Source organism: Oncorhynchus tshawytscha, linkage group LG26, assembly GCF_018296145.1.
Source record: "Oncorhynchus tshawytscha isolate Ot180627B linkage group LG26, Otsh_v2.0, whole genome shotgun sequence".
Classification (NCBI taxonomy): Eukaryota; Metazoa; Chordata; class Actinopteri; order Salmoniformes; family Salmonidae; genus Oncorhynchus; species Oncorhynchus tshawytscha.
This window is the reverse complement of record NC_056454.1, coordinates 36219713-36239594: the sequence shown is the minus strand read 5'-3', so window position 1 is coordinate 36239594 and position 19882 is coordinate 36219713. Positions and strand designations below refer to the sequence as shown.

At 41.1% G+C, this 19882-nt stretch overlaps 1 protein-coding gene across 1 annotated transcript in view; it reads left to right on the top strand.

The window, feature by feature from the left end:
- The window catches only part of LOC112224856 (low-density lipoprotein receptor-related protein 1B), a 365574-nt gene that overhangs the window by 249237 nt on the left and 96455 nt on the right, over positions 1-19882 (top strand). Inside the window, 8 exon segments of the mRNA XM_042306367.1 lie at positions 727-852; positions 3113-3241; positions 3846-3965; positions 5205-5318; positions 6356-6505; positions 7955-8083; positions 15565-15684; positions 16631-16759. Of these exon segments, the coding sequence (XP_042162301.1) occupies positions 727-852; positions 3113-3241; positions 3846-3965; positions 5205-5318; positions 6356-6505; positions 7955-8083; positions 15565-15684; positions 16631-16759 (1017 nt within the window).

Below are 19882 nucleotides of genomic sequence, written 5' to 3'. Positions count from 1 at the left end.
TAAATGTGAAGTCAATGCTTCCACATTTTCATCAGTCTTCCTATCGGTCCTTCCTGATCCTCTCGTTCCTCTGTAATCAGATGAGGCCAACCTGAACCTGGGGGCTCCAGGAGCTCTTCCAGAGGCCTGCTGAGTCATCCATCCATCCTCACACACATGCACACACACACACCGACACATCCCTCACACACACATCCCCCACACACAGACACTGATGCGTGAATGAGAGACAGAGGGTTGGAGGGGAGGGAAGGAAAGGAAAGCTATGGTTCATTTGTCACGTGTCTCTCCAGTGAGCACTGGTGATGCCTGTGCTTTATTTTTTCCCCTCCCTCTGCATCCTTCGCTCTTTCTTTATCAGGGAGGATGAGACCATACCTGCTTGTTCCTGTTACACTGACTGAGCTGATGCGTTCTTTATGCTGGGCTGGTGGGAGGTGGGAGCTGTGGGTTGGGACCGTTGGCCTTGAAATAAACTCTGTTAATTGAGGTTTAGCCGTTAATTAACTGGTGACATTCAGTTTAGTTTATTGGTCGTTCTTCAGCGTTAAATGTTCTTAAAAACAGTTGATAATAAAAATTCGGAATGTCTTTGACATTGCAAGATACTGTATAATTGCAACCTCACTTTGTCTCTGTCTTTTTGCCTCACACATGTCTATAAAGCATCTTTTGTTTGTCTCCTGTTGTGTCTATAATAGCTCTGATTGGTCGTGTGTTCTGTAGGTGAGATGTCCCCATGCAGACTCAATAACAGTGGCTGTGGTGACTTGTGTCTGTTGGCCCCAGATGGAAGAGTCAACTGTAGTTGTCGGGGAGCACGTGTGTTATTAGATGACAACAGATGCATTTGTAAGTTTTGATATTATTTATTTTTTAACCCCTTTTTTCTCCCCAATTTTGTGATATCCATCTGGTAGTTAAAGTATTATTCCATCGCTGCAACTCCCGTACGGACTCGGGAGTAGCGAAGGTCAAGAGGTCACACTGCTCGCTTAACCCGGAAGTCAGACGCACCAATGTGTCTGAGGAAACACCGTACCACTGGCGACCAAAGTCAGCGTGCGTGCACCCGGCCTCCACAAGGAGTCGCAAGAGCGCGATGAGACAAGGACATCCCAGCCGGTCAAACTCTCCACCAACCCAGACGACACTGGGCCAATTGTGCACCACCACATGGGTCTCCCTGTCGCGGCCGTCTGCGACAAATCCCAGGATCAAACCCAGATCTGTAGTGAAACCACTAGCACTGCGATGCAGTGCCTTAGACCGCTGTGCCACTTGGAGTCCCGAAATTTAGCTTTTTAACCTGTTGCGACGAGCAATCCCATATCCGGGATCCTATTTATAGCCTCAAGCTCATTACCATAACGCAACGTTAACTATTCATGAAAATTGCAAATGAAATGAAATAAATATATTAGCTCTCAAGCTTAGCCTTTTGTTAACAACACTGTCATCTCAGATTTTCAAAATATGCTTTTGAACCATAGCTAAACAAGCATTTGTGTAAGAGTATTGATAGCTAGCATAGCATTAAGCCTAGCATTCAGCATGCAACATTTTCACAAAAACAAGAAAAGCATTCAAATAAAATCATTTACCTTTGAAAAACTTCAGATGTTTTCAATGAGGAGACTCTCAGTTAGATAGCAAATGTTCAGTTTTTCCAAAAAGATTATTTGTGTAGGACAAATCGCTCCGTTTTGTTCATCATGTTTGGCTACGAAAAAAACCTGTATCCAGGAGTGTAATTATCGCCGCAAGCTCATTAGCATAACGCAACGTTAACTATTCATGAAAATCGCAAATGAAATGAAATAAATATATTAGCTGTCAAGCTTAGCCTTTTGTTAACAACACTGTCATCTCAGATTTTCAAAATATGCTTTTCAACCATAGCTAAACAAGCATTTGTGTAAGAGTATTGATAGCTAGCATAGCATTAAGCCTAGCATTCAGCATGCAACATTTTCACAAAAACAAGAAAAGCATTTAAATAAAATAATTTACCTTTGAAGAACTTCAGATGTTTTCAATGAGGAGACTCTCAGTTAGATAGCAAATGTTCAGTTTTTCCAAAAATATTATTTGTGTAGGACAAATCGCTCCGTTTTGTTCATCATGTAAGAAAAAAAACGAAAATTAAGTCATTACAACGCGAACTTTTTTCCAAATTAACTCCATATCCTATCGACAGAAACATGGCAAACGCTGTTTAGAATCAATCCTCAAGGTGTTTTTCACATATCTATCGATGATAAATCATTCATGGCAGTTGACTTTCTCCTCTGAAGAAAATGGAACGCGCATGGAGCTGGAGATTACGCAATAATTTCAACGGAGGACACCGGGCGGACACCTAGTAAATGTAGTCTCTTATGGTCAATCTTCCAATGATATGCCTACAAATACGTCACAATGCTGCAGACACCTTGGGAAACGACAGAAAGTGCAGGCTCATTCCTGGCGCATTCACAGTCATATAAGGAGACATTGGAACACAGGGCATTCAAAATCTGGACCATTTCCTGCATGAAATTTCATCTTGGTTTCGCCTGTAGCATTAGTTCTGGGGCACTCACAGATAATATCTTTGCAGTTTTAAAAACGTCAGAGTTTTTTCTTTCCAAAGCTGTCAATTACATGCATAGTCGAGCATCTTTTCGTGACAAAATATCTTGTTTAAAACGGGAACGTTTTTTATCCAAAAATTAAAAGAGCACCCCCTATCTCGAAGAAGTTAATTAACCAACCATACATTCAATAATCTTGCAATTCTCACAAAAAAAATATAACTAGTAGTTTAGATCAGATTTTCAACTTTTTTTAGAGAAATGTTTCCTCTTCAGTAATTATCTATACACTTTTATTCACTGGCAAGGACAGACTGTTTTAGGTTGTTGTAATACATTAGCACCCAATTAACTTTGTTTCAGAGAGGAATATGCAGTGTTTGTACTTTTAACATAAAGGTCATACTGGAACAGTTACAGCTAAGCCTGGTGCAGCTACTGCTAACTTGAAGACCACAGCTAAAGCCATTGTGGTGAGAAAATGCACAAACATTTGACTTAACTTGTTTAACTAGCTTAGTCATCTTCTTTTGCAGCAGGGAATTCCTCCTGCAACATCCACAAGGAGTTTGAATGTGGGAACGGCGAATGCATCAACTATCAGTTCACATGTGATGGAATAGCGCATTGCAAAGACAAATCAGATGAGAAAATGCAATATTGTGGTAAGCAATTGATCTCATATCAGCATTTTGGTACTTCAAATCTCTCCCAGTCAACAAAAATATAATGAATGATCTACTACTACATGCAAGCAAGCATAAGCCCATTCCTATAATGGATGTGCTGTAGCCAACCATGTGGCATGACAATGATAGCAGGGTTGGCTACAGGGCATATGAAAGGGAAAGGGGGATACCTAGTCAGTTGTACAACTGAATGCCTTCAACTGAAATATGTCTTCTGCATTTAACCCAACCCATCTGAATCAGAGTGGTGCAGGGGGCTGCCTTAATCGATATCCACTTCTTCGACAACCAGGGTTGGCGTCTATTCCATACAAATTTCAGTAACTTCAGGAAGTACACTGAATTTCCAATTCCAACTAACTTCAATGCTTTCCAATGAGGAATTGGAATTTGGTGTACTTTCTGAGTGGAATTGAAATGTATTTGATCCCAACCCTGATGACATCCATTGAAGAATTGGCTAGAGCACATTCAGTGTGGGACTGCACAGTTGATATCTAGAGGATGTCATAAGAAGAAGATTACTACCATTACCATTTCCTATTTGAAGTGAACACATTTTGTTTTGTAATTTCACCAGATAACAGGGACTGTAGGAGAGGCTTCAGGGCGTGTGACAACCAACGCTGTGTGGCCAACAGTCATTTCTGCGATGGGGTGGATGACTGTGGGGACAACTCAGACGAGGCCTTCTGTAACAGTGAGTATGGATAGATCGACCGCTTAATCACCCAGTATATCCAGTGTGTGTGTGTGTGTGTGTGTGTGTGTGTGTGTGTGTGTGTGTGCAGCATATAGCAGGCTTCACACTGGGCTGAGCCTCTCTTTAATGAGCCCCAGCATCACATAGCTCCTCAAAGACCAAGGGCCACTCTCAGACAGAGAATACTGTCTGAGACAGAAGGGCAGCATATTGGGCACAAATTGTTCAGAAAATCATGCAAAGATTGCCGCGGCCCGAATCGCCAATCTTTGTCATTGCTATTCTAATCAAGTGACATTCTTTGCTATTATTTTCAATTTAGTTTCTGTGGCTGTTATTCAGCTGCATGCAGTTAGCCCAGAGGAAAACAAACCCAGCACTCTTTAACAGGAACTTAATGTGCTTTAAACCTGAAACGAGACAATTAAGAGAGGCCATGAGGCAGCAGTAGGATTCTCTAAAGATGGATGAAGCTCCCAAGGACTGGGATATCAGGCACGTCTAGCTGTAATGACTCTCAAAGCATGCAGTTGGTTTGTTTTTTTAATGGCAAATTATCAACACCCCTGTTTCTATAACCATTAAAACATTTAATTATATGCATTTAAATGAAAATACCATAGTTTCCGTAGATGGTAAATCGAGCAAGAAAACCCCTTTTTACTAGATCAATCAAATATAATGTCCCTGTAGGTTTTCAGTATCTAATTTGCATTTGTTTATTAGTAGTGCAGACCATAAATGGCATTTGCATAAACTAAATGATCATTAATAAGTCCTGATGTTTTTTTAACTAGGCAATTCAGTTAAGAACAAATTCTTATTTACAATGTCAGCCTACACTGGCAAAACCCGGACGGCGCTGGGCCAATTGTTCACCACCCTATGGGACTCCCAATTATGGCCTGTTGTGATACAGCCTGGATTTGAACCAGGGTGTCTGTAATGACACCTCTAGCACTGAGATGCAGTGCCTTAGACCGCTGCACCACTCAGGAGTGGACTTGATGACTCGTATACCTCTGCTTGTTTGCTTCTCAAGCATGCATGCACATAATGCGCACTTACACAAACACCTGACATCCTCCCTATCCTAGATATTCTCCCTAGACCTGATGCTAAACACTACTGAGCCATCTACCTGGATTACACTATTAACTGCTCCCTCTCTTCCTGATGTGTTGTTCCTAGCATCGGGTCTTTTCGAAGGGTTAATTTCTCTCTCTCCCCTCTCAGATGTCACGTGTGCATCTTTTGAATCCTCATGCCAGGATGGGAGCTGTATCCCCGGCTCAGCCTGGTGTAACCAGGTCATTGACTGTGCTGATGCCTCAGATGAAAAGAACTGCAGTAAGTTAAGCCTTTTCAAGGTATGGTATGTGTCATGATCAAAACAATGCACTATGCTAACATGGTGACCTCATCACCATTGATGGATCGCTTGTTTTCAGTCAGTCAGCATTATCCAGATAGTAATTTATTTGTTATTGCACAGGTAAACAAGCAACTTAATGTACAGTGTTACTAGCTAGGCCTCCATCCGATTGGCAAATGATTTTCATGCAAATATTCTAAAATCCGCACTAAGAAAATATGCACATTTTCCTACCAGTGGTGTGTTTCCACCAAAAAGACTTGTTGTGGATAAAGTACTGTACACAGTAGTGTACACAAAATGTACCTTTTCGGATAAGTTTTCATGTAAGTCTAAAGTTCAATGTGTTTACATCATATTTTTGTCACAAACTGTTGTGTTAAATGGCAAATGTTCCTACTCTGGTCTTGGCACGTGTGCTCTTGCCAACAGCTCGCAGATAAAGTGCTGGTAGGCTGTGTGGGTAAACTAGTCTACATGATGAGGTTATTATGGATAAGAGCAAGAATTGTTTTATTTGGCACAGCAGTCAGGCAATTGTCATCAAGTCACCATAATAAGACACTTGACATTTATTGGAAAGGAGCATCAAGATCACAGTGCACCACCCTGTGAAGTTCATCACAAGTTAATTCATATGTAGCCTAATAAACTACATGGTTTCCCGAGACGTAGTATCATTGCATGACTCCAAGTTTATTTGCCAGATGATGGTTATTATATCAATATGCATAAAGGCATTGACCACCGCCATTTCTCACATTATTCATTTTACCGACACAAAAAGATCTCACCATGTCGAACAAACAAATGATTGGTCTGCATTTATAAAACTGTACCGAATCTTCCTGTTTCCATTACAGCTGTGGTGAGTTTTTTTTGTTATACGGTATGACTTTACCTACATAAACCTGGTTAATGTTACCTTTTTATACCTTAGTGTTACCTACTGTTAGTGGATTTACAGTAGCTTGTGTTTAGCTAGCTAAGGTTAGCTAATGTTTTTGTGTAGACAACACAGACTGCTCTGAATTCTACAAACTGGGGGTGAAAGAGAAAGGCTTCATCAGCTGTAATACCACCTCCCTTTGTATCCACCCCTCCTGGATCTGTGATGGAGCCAACGACTGTGGTGATTATGCAGATGAGACCAACTGCCAGGGTGAGTCTCTTGTCTTGTCTTCTCCTCTCTTCTTTCCTCTCTCTGCCTAAGGAAGACAGATCGAGGAAGTCAGCTTAAATTAGAGAAGACTTGCATAAAATCAAAAAACAAAGATATACCATTTTCTGAAGTGATTAGTGGAGCAGGTCAAGAGTTTCAAGTTCCTTGGTGTCAACATTACCAAAAAACTATCATGGTCCAAACACACCACGAAAGTCTTGAAGAGTGCACACGGCAACACCTTTTCCCCCTTAGGAGACTGAAAAGATTGATCTGGGTCCCCAGATCCTCAAAAAGTTTTACAGCTGCACAATTGAGAGCATCCTGATCGGTTGCACCACTGCCAGGTATGGCGATGATGCTCGGCATCTGACCGGAGCGCCAAGTCTAGGCACCTTAACAGCTTCTACCCCCAATCTATAAGTCTGCTGAACAATTAACAAAATTACCAAGGCTGATCCAAAATTACATCGAAGGGGGGGCTTTGTTTTTACACTGCTGCAACTCGCTGTTTATTATCTATGCATAGTCACTTTACCCCTACCTACAGTACATGTACAAATTACCTCGACTAACCTGTACCCCCGTACATTGACTCGGTACCTGTACCCCCTGTTTATAGCTTCGTAATTTTATTGTGTTACTATTTATTTGATTTTTTACTTTAGTTTATTTAGTAATTATTATATTATTCTAACTCTATTTCTTGAACTGCATCGTAAGTAAGCATTCCATGGTATGGTCTACACCTATTGTATGTTACATTTGATTTCATTTGATTAGGGGTGCCAGAGTTCAAGTTTAGGGAAAAGATAATGACCTGAATCACGACTGTATGAATATTTAGAAGATAAATACTCAACACAAAGGACTCAAAGTCAAGAGGACTAGAATTAATGATCAATGGAAATAGTGTTTTTTCTGGAACAGGGAATTAATGATCAATGGAAATCTACATGGCAAGTTCTCATTGGTCCAAATTGTCTATACATCGTGCCTGAAATGCGATGCGTGTTATCTGGCCATTGGCCCAATTTTATTGCCAGGAATTCTAATTGGTCAACCACAGGCAAGGGTTGGGGGTATATAATGTTTGGTTCAGATTCTGTCTCTTTGTTCTGTGGAGAGAATCACTGAGGACAGGGGAGAATGAACATCTTAGATTAAATTGTTAGATTACTTGTTAGATATTACTTGCATGGTTGGAACTAGAAGCACAAGCATTTTGCTACACTCGCATTAACATCTGCTAACCATGTGTATGTGACCAAACAAATTTGATTTGATTTGTCTACCTCTCAGCATAACATCTATGATTTGTCCTCTTTGAGTAAACCTATTTTTCTCCCCCTGATTTGCTTTGGGGTCTGTGTTATTGAAGAGTAACATCAACTGCTAACACCACTGAATCACCTCTGAGATGACTCTTCCCTTCCGTTGTTTTCTCAGCCCTAGTTTCCCATGGGCAGAAGTGTGAAGAGGGCCACTTCGCCTGCCCCAGCGGTAACTGCATCTCCAGTGTGTGGCTGTGTGATGGACAGAAGGACTGTGAGGATGGGGCAGATGAGTTTCAGTGTGGTAAGGCTTTGCTATGTTGATAGCCCATTACATTACAAAGAGAATATTTATAAGATGGCTTGTCTGAATGACTTATAGACATCTATAGGAAGCCAAAAATTCAGTGTATTTATATGGACAGAAAGACTGTGATTACTAGGCCGATGTGGTTCTGTGCATTAAGGCTTTGCTACGTTTATTGAACCATGTGGGTAGACACATTTCATTGCATTACAGAATACCATTTATTAGTTGGCTTGTCTCACGGCCGGCCTGCTCATTAGGCAGGATTAAGCGGCTGTCTATGGTGGCAGATTGACGAAGGCAGAATTTTCTGAGCTAAACTGACCAAGACGCACCTCCAACAGCAACACATAAAACCTCACATAATTCTGCCCAAAAACGATGACAATTTCTCTCAACCAGTGGCATGTGGGCATTTTAGGTTAAGCAGTGCCCACTTTGTTAAAGGTAGGGGCTTGCTTTTCCATTCCAAGCACGCCCCTCAAGGGTGTTGTTGGAGAGATGCAGCTCTGCAGTGCTCCACCAACATTCTGTCAAAAAGAAATACATCTAACATAAATCATGTAGCAGATATAGAATATGGTAGAAAGAGTGTGTGGTCTTTTCTGTAACCTACAGGTTGGAGATAAAATGTACAACAATGTAATGAGACAGACAATTTTTACGATCAAATAGCCTAACATAAATGGCACTCAATCAAATAAAAAACACGCTGTCATGTTAACAAGCAACATTTCCTAAAAACAGGACAGGTCAAAGTAAAATGGACAGTATTAAAGGGACAATCACAACTGTTGTCCAGGAGTTTCACCCCATTGTCATGATTAGTGGTTTCAAGTTTGTATCCGTCAATATTTGACAAGCTAATCATAGTGAAAAAGAAGATACTTCTGCATTACCCGCTGTGTAAACACATTGGGAATTGGCTGGCGATAACTCCTTGTTAGCTGATATTCAGAGCTTAAATAGCCATATTAATTAGTCACAAGAATCAGGACTAATAAAACCAATGCAATGGCCTGTTTTACACACAGTGGGCCTACTACATTAGTGGGCATTCATAAAATGTAATTGGAGGCCGACATGGTAGGCTACATCCCAGTAAGCACGAGCCAACGTATTTTGGACATTTTTTTTTTTGTCCTACCCGGACCTAATTTTTTGGTGTTTTACAAATGGTAGGCTTACCACATAGATGGGCATTCATAAAATTGTCATTCAGGCAACACTGTTTGCTACACCTCAGTAAGCACGAACCAACGCCTTTTGGACATATTCTTTTGGTGCCGTTCCGGACCAGCCTTGATTTCAACATCCACAAACATTGGTTTTTGGTCCAGACCAAATCTGAACCAATCATAGACGTCTATGTTTGGTTCCGATTTTGTCCGGTCTGGATCAGCCTTGATTTGGCCCAAACATAGATGTAGAACACCTATAAATTACTTATTTTGAACTTTCATTCAGAACCAAAAAATGAGCATGATTTCAACATCTGCAAACATCCGTAAAATATGTATTTTCAATTTCATTCAGAACTGTCTGGAAAAGACGCCTTTTCAACATTCTGGAAATGTGTATTTTAGACATTCAACTTACTTATTTTTAGATGTCTTTTCAACGTCATCATTCTTCTTGGGACTATTCTAGTTTTGCAGGGGCAGCATTCTTTGGTCTCACCTATGGCGGCAGAACGGCAAGGACCGGCCCTGGCTTGTCTGAATTATTTCTAGACAACCACAGGAAGACACAAATCCAGTGTTAGCAGTGACAAATCACTAATGATTGGAGTTAATTGTCTCTACTGGATATTGTATTGTTCATCCTCTTTGTGTATTTAATTGCTTGCCAAGTTGTCTGCTAGCCTACTTATGTGTATAGAGCATATACCTCCAGCCCTGATATTCAAATAAAGCCACTTAAAAAGGACACAAGGGTGATTTTTCTCTGGCTTTGAATTAGCATATTCTCCCATTGTGTGTAAGTTAATTAATTATCAATTTGTCATTGTGAATTGTTACCAGAGATGGAAACATGTGGGTTCACTGAGAAGTGGCTGACATCTGAACGGATCACATGGACTGTTCTCCCACACTGACCTTTCACACGGAACCTTGCACATGGAACCCTCTCACCAGGGAAGACAAGAACACTTCTAGCCTACCTCTTTGATCCTTTCTAATGTGCGTGTTACTTACCATGACAAAGACTTTCCACCTAGATAGCTCAACCAAAATTGAGTCATGGTCTGGTAAATAGAATTTTCAATCAAACAGATGACTTATTTATGTATACCGTTTATGTTTCATTACTTTTGCTGTCAAAGTGATGAAGAAGGATCTTCCAAGAGTGTTTGAGTGCCACTGAGGTGGTAATACTTATCCTGACCTGCATCACAGCTAGGCTTCAGATTAATAAATGCCCTGAACTACTGAGGAATTAATTAATTTAGACAGAATGGCCCACACAAATAACACTGTCATATGTTATTAACTGTCTTGAAGAGTAAGATCATGTTTATTGAAGTGAAATAAATCACAGTAGATTGTCTAAATTAAGAGCAGAATGAGGTTTGGTAATCATGTTAACTGGGTGACTCAATTTCATCTCAAACAACATGATTCTGTGTACCATCAAATGACTGAAAAACACATTCCCATTCATTTAGCTAAGTGCTTCATTATTGTTTGAATTTATTTGAATTTGAAATAATGGTATTGCAAATTGCAAATGTACCGTAGCTCCTTTCAAAACTAAGCAGAAGGATGCTGCTGTTTGAATATCATTCAGTCTGTTAGATGTTTAGAACTGGCATTCTCAGGACAAATGGAAAATATTCCCATTTCACTGAGTTGATTACCATATAAAAAGCCAGAGCTATTGATAAACAGAAAGTAAAGGAAAAAGGTTAGAAGTAAATGTCATTATATCACTGGAAATCCAGAATCTCACAACTGATTAGATGAAATACTTGTCTGTCATTGTAAAATGTCTGATGATCTTTCCCTGTACAGTGAAATACCACTGAAGCCTAAGATATGAAATATTAGCATCTCCAGAATGAGCCTTTGTCGAGATATCTGAAAGAGACAGAGGCATTGGATCTAGGCCCCCAAGGCAGGGTGGTTCTTTGAATTTAAATGAATCCAGATATGAAGGTACATATGTGTTCCTGTCTGTGCGTAGGGCTGTTATGGTGACCATATTACTCACACACCGGAGGTCACAAGTCATGATGGCAGTCAAATTCCACGTGGTAATTAGGCTTCTCCAAGCTCTGATTCTGCCGATGGTCAGGAGTAGCCTACCAAGCTTGCTAACTGCCTGGTCCTCAGCATTCTCTTGTCCCCCGATTTACTCTGACATAAATGCAAATGTAATCGAAAATCGAATCAAACACTTCATGAGAGCCCATGAGCTCATGTTGCACAACATTTCTATAAGCTATGCAATTGCATGAGAAAACTGAATTTTAATGGGCTCTATTAAAAACAGGAGGATCCCATCAGTTTTCTATAGGTCAGGCCTAATATATTTATTTATGAAGTTTCCTAATATTGAGCACATTTCGTCTCTTTATAATAGGAGTATAGTCTACCTGGCGGGCATGCACATGAATTACGGGAATAGAGTCCTCCATTCGCTATTTAAGTGCACAGATGACATGTATTTTTTCCCCTGTCCCTGATTCGAGACAGGTGCGTGATAATGGTTCACTCTAAATCAAAACTAATTTCCCAAATATATTATTTAGTATATGTAAAGATAAGAGTAAATCAAGAATAGTCTGATGGGTGACAATATTGGGCCTATCACTTGTGAATGATGCCCAGCTTGTGTGCAGTCAGGCAAGAAACAGCGCATGTCTTTTTTTGCAACTTTTTCAAATCATAGTCGCAATCCTCATGTAGCCTAGCCCTAGCACTCACCGACCGGTAGCACTCACGTATGTAACCATGAAGTGTTTTGAAAGGTTGGTCATGGCTCACATCAACACCATTATCCCAAAAACCCTAGACCCACTCCGATTTGCATACCGCCCCAACAGATCTACAAACGATGCAATCTCTATTGCACTCCACAGTGCCCTTTCACACCGGGAAAAAAGGAACATCTATGTGAGAATGCTATTAGTTGACTACAGATCAGCGTTCAGCGTTCAACACCATAGTGCACTCAAAGCTCATCACTAAGCTAAGTACCCTAGGACTGAACATCTCCCTCTGCAACTGGATCCTGAACTTACTGACGGGCTGTCCCCAGGTGGTAAGGGCAGGTAAAAACACATCCTCCACGCTGATCCTAAACACGCGGGCCCCTCAGGGGTGTGTGCTCAGTCCCCTCCTGTACTCCCTGTTCACTCATGACTGCACGGCCAGGCATGACTCTAACACCATCATTAAGTTTGCCATTGACACAAAAGTGGTAGGCTTGATGACCAACAACAACGAAGCAGCATATCGGGATGAGGCAGAGAAATGGATGTGTGGTTCCAGGACAGCAACCTCTACCTCAACGTGATCAAGACTAAGGAGATGATTGTGGACTACAGGAAAAGGAGGACCGAGCACGCCCCCATTCTCATTGATGGGGCTGTGGTGCAGCAGGTTGAGTGTCCACATCACCAACAAACTATCATGGTCCAAGCACACCAAGACAGTTGTGAAGAGGGCACGACAAAACCAATTTCCCCCCAGGAGACTGAAAAGATTTGGCATGGGTCCTCAGAGGCTCAAAAGGTTCTGCAGCTGCACCATCAAGAGCATCCTGACTGGTTGCATCACTGCCTGGTATGGCAACTGCTCGGCCTCCGACCACAAGGCACTACAGAGGGTAGATTGTACTGCCCAGTACATCACCTGGGCTAAGTTCCTTGCCATCCAGGACCTCTATAGCAGGTGGTGTCAGAGGGAGGCCCTAAAAAATTGTCAGACTCCAGTGACCCTAGTCATAGACTGTTCTCTCTGCTACCGCACGGCAAGTGGTACCGGAGCACCAAGTCTAGGTCCAAGAGGCTTCTAAACAGCTTCTACCTTAAAGCAATAAGACTCCTGAACATCCAATCAAATGACTACCCAGACACAGACTACTTGCATTGCCCCTCCCCTCTCTTTTACACTGCTGCTACTCTCTGTTATTATCTATGCATAACTCACTTTAATAACTCTACCTACATGTATATATTACCTCAATTACCTCGACAAACCGGTGCCCCCTGTATATAGCCTCGGTATTGGTATTTTACTGCTGCTCATTAATTATTTGTGACTTTATTTCTTATTTTTTAGCTATTTTTCTTAAAACTGCATCGCTGGTTAATTAAGCGCTTGTAATTTAGCATTTCACTGTTGTATTCGGCGCATGTGAAAAATAGAATTTGATTTGATTTATCAGTTTTGATAAGGTTTGTATCACAGCTAAAGCAGACAAATAACTTCTTAAAATTAAGCACATTAATCTGTTTTACAGCGGGAGTAGAGCATAACTTTGAGAATGGCATTTCCCGCTAATTGATTTCATTTTTGAATATTGCACTTATAGTCTACTGTACTGCCGTGTGCACTTTGCTGTGCTTATTATGTGAAAAAATAGCCTAATAGTTGATCAACATTTTAAGCTAAACGTTCTGATCTGTTGCATAAGCATAATTGGTTTTAAGCGTTGTTTTAATGCTTGTGGTTGTATTAATTTGGGATCTATAGCATCCCACAACTGTCCCAGACTGTGTTTAGGATATTTATTTCTATGCACAGAATAGAATAGGTTAGCTTTCGTACTATGGGGGATAGTAGATAGACATAGGCTAATGCTTCTGCTGTCCGTTAGGCCTACTCATCTTGTTGGCTGATGGAAAGTAAATGTGAACAGTTCTTCCAACATCTTTAATATGAGCCTCGGAATTCAATATGGACGCGTGAAGTTGCGTCCTCGATAAGTCTGTCTTCACTTGTAGCCTGTGAGTAGGACCCAATCATGTGACAGGCATAGGCTAATGTGAATTGAGAGAGATCTGAGAGAGCCATGTGAGTGAGAGGTGCTTCGGCCCACACAGCTGGGGGAAGGGAGTTATTATTATATTCAGCCCAAGGGCACAACGTCCACTGGCCGCACAAGGCATGGATTTTTTTAGGGGGCATTACGGACACACAAAGGGGATACCGCCGGGAAATTTGAGGCATTATCAAGTGCTTGTTTAATTGTGAATGTGAAACTGATGAAGTGTGTGCTACTTTTTTTCATTAGAGTCGCATCATGCAGCCTTAGAATGTATTAAAAAATTTAAATTTAGCCCATTTGTATCACAACTGAAGTTGCATCAATACCTCTAAATTAAGCATATAGGAGGAACTGTTTCTATGTTAACTACTCAACACAGAATATCCGCATGTGAACACTCCCTCAAATCGTTTGACGGAAATATCCTTTATATTCTCTTCAGCTATGTTCAATTGAATTCTTCATTCTTTAAAATAATATAAAATAATGCCATGTCATTCAAAGCAAACCTTGTCTGCTAAATGAGCGAGTGTAACCCACAGCCATAATGTATGACATGGCCAGATCATGGCCCAACATAAGGACAACTCAGAGTATGATATTCTGTTCTTCTGACTACATTTTCTTCACATCATGTTTCTTTAGACCTGTTTGAAGTTAATCATGAATTTATTGTGATGGTGTAGGCTATAATAAATGAATTTATTGTGATGGTGTAGGCTATAATACATGGATTTATTAGACTTTTTAAAATGTAGATGTTCCAAAGGTCTGCGTCAGTGGCTCGTAGGTTATGCGTGGAAGACAGGAGATGCTAAATGTGTTGACGGACTTTAACGGTCAATTACTGTGAGACCGGCAGTGATTTGCTTGACAATCATCGGCTGACAAAAGGTCAGGACCGCCCCAGCTCTATCTGTGCATCTGTGATTATGTACAGTTCAACAATATAAGGCTTCTGTTGATTTTCAGCATGGAACGATAGGAAAAAGCATATATGGGAAAAGCATATATGAATAGACGCCAGCAGTCAAGACCGAGCCTGTACCATGTACCGTGTCACATTTGCACTTGTCTATTCTTACTAGCACTGACTGCTAATTACTGCTTTATTGAGAACACATTTTACTTACCATGACTGCAATGTGTGTTATTCTGCATAATTCCATTAAGTAAAGCTCCAGCCTTTGGATTATTATTATTGTTTTTACCAGTCAGCTCCCCTTGGAACACTACGGATTTGTTATATTAAAAACTGAAGAGGAGAAAACACCCACAAAATATTTTATTTGGCTCCAATTCCAGTCACCCTCTCTGGAAATAGAAAGGCTAAGGGGCAGATGGTAACCCAAACACTTGTTGTGCTTTGATTAAAAATAACTGGGCGACTTCTACTACTACAGGGTATTGTTGTTTTTGTCCTGTTTTTCTTTCACTTACGTGTTTTGATTCATGGTATTATGAATGTGCTTCTCCCCTAGACTCCTCTTGCCTGTGGAACCAGTTTGCCTGTTCTAAGAATAAGTGCATCGCCAAGCAGTGGCTGTGTGATGGAGAGAACGACTGTGAGGACGGACTGGATGAGAGTGTGCAGATATGTGGTAAGTACCCAAGGTCATGTAGCTATACTTTGGGTGAAGATTGCATGTATTTCAAACATGTAGTTTGAGACCAGTCTGAGACCATTCCCAGCTGGCATTACAACCTGATTACAACATTATTTTGAGACCAGTTGGAGACGTTTTAGACTAGTTTCTAGACTATTGAAATGATAACACAGAAATTAAGTTAGAGACATATTGAAAATACTTTGATGGGTGATGAGGCCAAGAGGCGGAGCAATTTCACCATGTAAATGAGATGTAACAATAATGAATCTGCCAATAAAAACAAATAATCATACAACAATAAATATAAAATGTTTGCCGAGAATATTGGTATAATTGGATTGTAATGGAAATGTCAAGGCAAAATGAATGAAATAGCCTTAAGCTTTTTCCTTGCACTACTGCAATCAAAAGCAAGGAAGTGCATTTTAAACAGACAAGCATTATTGAGCAAATGTACTTACCTTTATTGTCACAGTATGAGGCTTTGTATTGTCTCTGAGGCCACATAAAACGTAACAGATCCTGTACGATATAGGCCTCTGCTTGAATATATAGATTCATTTGACCCTGTTTGCTACAGCAGGAAAATAATCCTGCAGCAACTGGAAATGTGATTATTGTCATTAATGGACCCTTTTGTAGGGGTTGATACATTTTTCGTAAGGGAAAATCAAGTCTGAACTGTCAAAGTGGAAATTACAAACTTCAGAAGCATTTTTAAAACTAAAACAGTTATACAAGTTTTACATATCCTGCATTGCAGGAAAGTTATCCTGCAACAGGGTGATCAAATTAAGGTCCTAGATCTGTCAGTGGCAGGAATGGATATGATACTTTTTCCATCCTTTACGTTATTCATAGTTGTCTTAGGTTATAGTTCAGTTTAGCCCATTCTGCAGTTTGTTTGACCTGCCTCTTTCTCTCTATTGACTCTCAGGTTTGGTAACGTGTGCTCCAGGGTTATTCAGCTGCCCTGGGTCCTACGCCTGTGTCCCTAAACGCTGGCTCTGTGACGGGGAGAGAGACTGTCCTGATGGCAGTGACGAACTGTCTGCAGCTGGATGTGGTAAGTTTGCAATGAGCCTCCATATTAATTTTAAATAGTAAGGACTGTATTGTCTGTGGCTCTATCTGCTGGTGTGATGTTGCGTCATCTACAGTGCATTCAGAAGATATTCAGACCCCTTCAATTGATTGGACATAATTTGGAAAGGCACACACCTGTCTATATAAAGGTCCCACAGTTGACAGTGCATGTCAGTGCAAAAATCAAGCCATGAGATCGAAGGAATTGTCCGTAGAGCTCAGAGACAGGATTGTGTCGAAGCACAGATCTGGGGAAGGGTGCTAAAAAATGTCTGCAGCATTGAAGGTCCCCAAGAACACAGTGGCCTCCTTCATTCTTAAATGGAAGAGGTTTGGAACCACCAAGACTCTTCCTAGAGCTGGCCACAATTTGGGAAGAAGGGCCATGGTCTGGGAGGTGACCAAGAACTTGATGGTCACTCTGACAGAGCGTCAGAGTTCATTTGTGGAGATGGGAGAACATTCCAGAAGGACAACCATCTTTGCAGCACTCCACTAATCAGGGCTTTATGGTAGAGAGGTCAGATGGAAGCCACTCCTCAGTAAAAGGCACGTGACAGCCCACTTGGAGTTTGCCAAAATGCACCTAATGGACTATCAGACTATGAGAAAGAAGATCTTGATAAAACCAAGATTGATCTCTTTGGACTGAATGCCACGCATCACGTCTGGAGGAAACCTGGCACAATCCCTTCGGTGAAGCATGGGGGTGGCAGCATCATGCTGTTTGGATGTTTTCAGTGGCAAGGACTGAGAGACGAGTCAGGATCGAGGGAAAGATGAACGGAGCAAAGTACAGAGAGATACTTGATGAAAATCGTCTCCAGAACGCTCAGGACCTTAGACTGGGGCGAAGGTTCACCTTCCAACAGGACAACGACTCTAAGCACATAGGCAAGACAATGCAGGAGTGGCTTCGAGACAACTCTCTGAATGTCCTTGAGTGACCCAGCAAAAGCCCAGACTTGATCCCGATCAAACAGCTCTGGAGAGACCTGAATAAAGCTGTGCAGCAACGCTCCCCATCCAACCTGGCAGAGCTTGAGAGGATCTACAGAGAAGAATGGGATAAACTTCCCAAATACCAGAATGCCTAGCTTGTAGCCTCATAACCAAGGAGACTGAAGGCTATAGTTGCTGCAAAATATGCTTCAACAGTAAAGGGTCTGAATAGGAATGTAAATGTTATATTTCAGTTTTTTATATAATTTCTAAAGAATGTTATTTTTGTCATCATGGGGTATTGTGTGTAGAATCTACATGAATGGTGATGTTGTGGATTCACTTGATACTTGCTAGCTTCCACGGATGTTTTCTCTAAAACTACCGTGAGCAAGTAGTTAGTAGAAGAAGAAGAGTGAATGAAGCTGCTATAGCGGGCAGGCCCCTCTGTTGGCCTAAACAAGCAGAACGCGATTGAGACGTCAACCGGTAGGCTCTGCTGCCCGGTCTTTCTTGCCAAGTAAAATATTTCACTTTGCGGTCTGTTTTTAACGCACAGTTAACTACAGGGACATTTTGGGGACAGCTCCAGCCGGGGACAGGCCACCAAAAACAGGGACGTCTGCTCACCCTAGTAGATTGATGCGGGGAAAAAACAATTTAATCCATTTTAGAATAGGGCTGTAACGTAACAAAATGTGGAAAGGTAAATGGGTCTGAACACTTTCCAAATGAACTGTATGTCAATGTTAATGGAGAATTTTACCGCTAGACACTATTTGGGATGTTTTTCCGTCTCCCTCTAAAATGATGAGTTATGAAAAGTGTTTTGGACATAATTATTATTTATATTTTTGCGCTGGGAGAGTTCGACCAATGACGCCATCGGTTGAATGAGTATGCTGTCTGATCTAAAAATAAATAAATGGAGTAATGTTTTGTAGCAATTGTTGTGGCATTTGTGTTTCGTCAATTGCAATTGCGAGGATATATTGTTGTCCTTATTCAATAGAGCAATTGGACTCAACGATTCTCATATCTGCCACAAAATTGCAGGGTATCTAGATTGACTCATTTTCCCTGGCTTTGTAAAGATTTCTGCCTGATGAAAACTCTACTTCCTTGTTCAATTATGTTCCCACCCTTGAAGGCTTTTCAAAATGGGGGCGGAACTAGTTTCTATAGAATCACGGGAGCTATGTTACTGTCTGTCTGAGATTGCTAAATAATTACAATGACTGCTTCTGATGATTCCTCTCACCAAGAAGAGCTGGACGAAGTTTTTGAAATTATTTTACATAGGGACATACAGCCCTACATTTCAGCTGCAATAAACGGAAGAGGAATTGATACAGCGACAACAAGAACTGCGAGACCGGCAAGCAGCGATGGGGAGCCACGGTCAGACTTCAACTCGTGGTGCCTATGCGGTGCTCTCCAGCCATCCCGATGGAAGAGGAATGTTTGTGCTGCAACTAATTTGATTGCTGACAGTTCTTACTGGAGAGGGTCAGTGCAGACCCTATGCATTGTGTGTGTGTGTGTGTGTGTGTGTGTGTGTGTGTGTGTGTGTGTGTGTGTGTGTGTGTGTGTGTGTGTCAGACCATCGAAGTTTTCCACATATGGATAGACGGGTGCTGGAGACGTTTTTCAAAACTTCCAAGCTCAACTGGCGGTGTCAGCCTAGACCAGCTGGACCAGGAGGACAAATGAGTCAATTGTTTTGCTGTCGGTAGCTAGCTAGCAATATAAGCTTTCGTGATCGAATCGGGCATAATCGGGCTTGCTAGTACCATTACAAGTCAAGTTAGCCATGTTTAGCTAGCTAGCTTTGTTTGCTTTAACCTAAATATAATGAAACATTATCTTATAGCTAGCTAGTTAGTTAATGTTAGCTTGCTAGTCTAGCAAGCCTCAGTGCATCTTATTTGGAGCAAAACTGGAGAAATGTTTTGATGATAAAGAGTAAAGGAATGACTTTGGCATTATGACTCATAATAGTCATAATAGAGTTTCTATACCTGTGTGTTGTAGCTAGCTAGCTAACTAATGTGTGTCTGTACCATGCTGCTACATTAGGAATACAGACAATACACAATAATTGCCCATGAAAGTCTAATAGTGTTTTTGTCTTTCTCTTATAGACAATACCGTTTGGTGG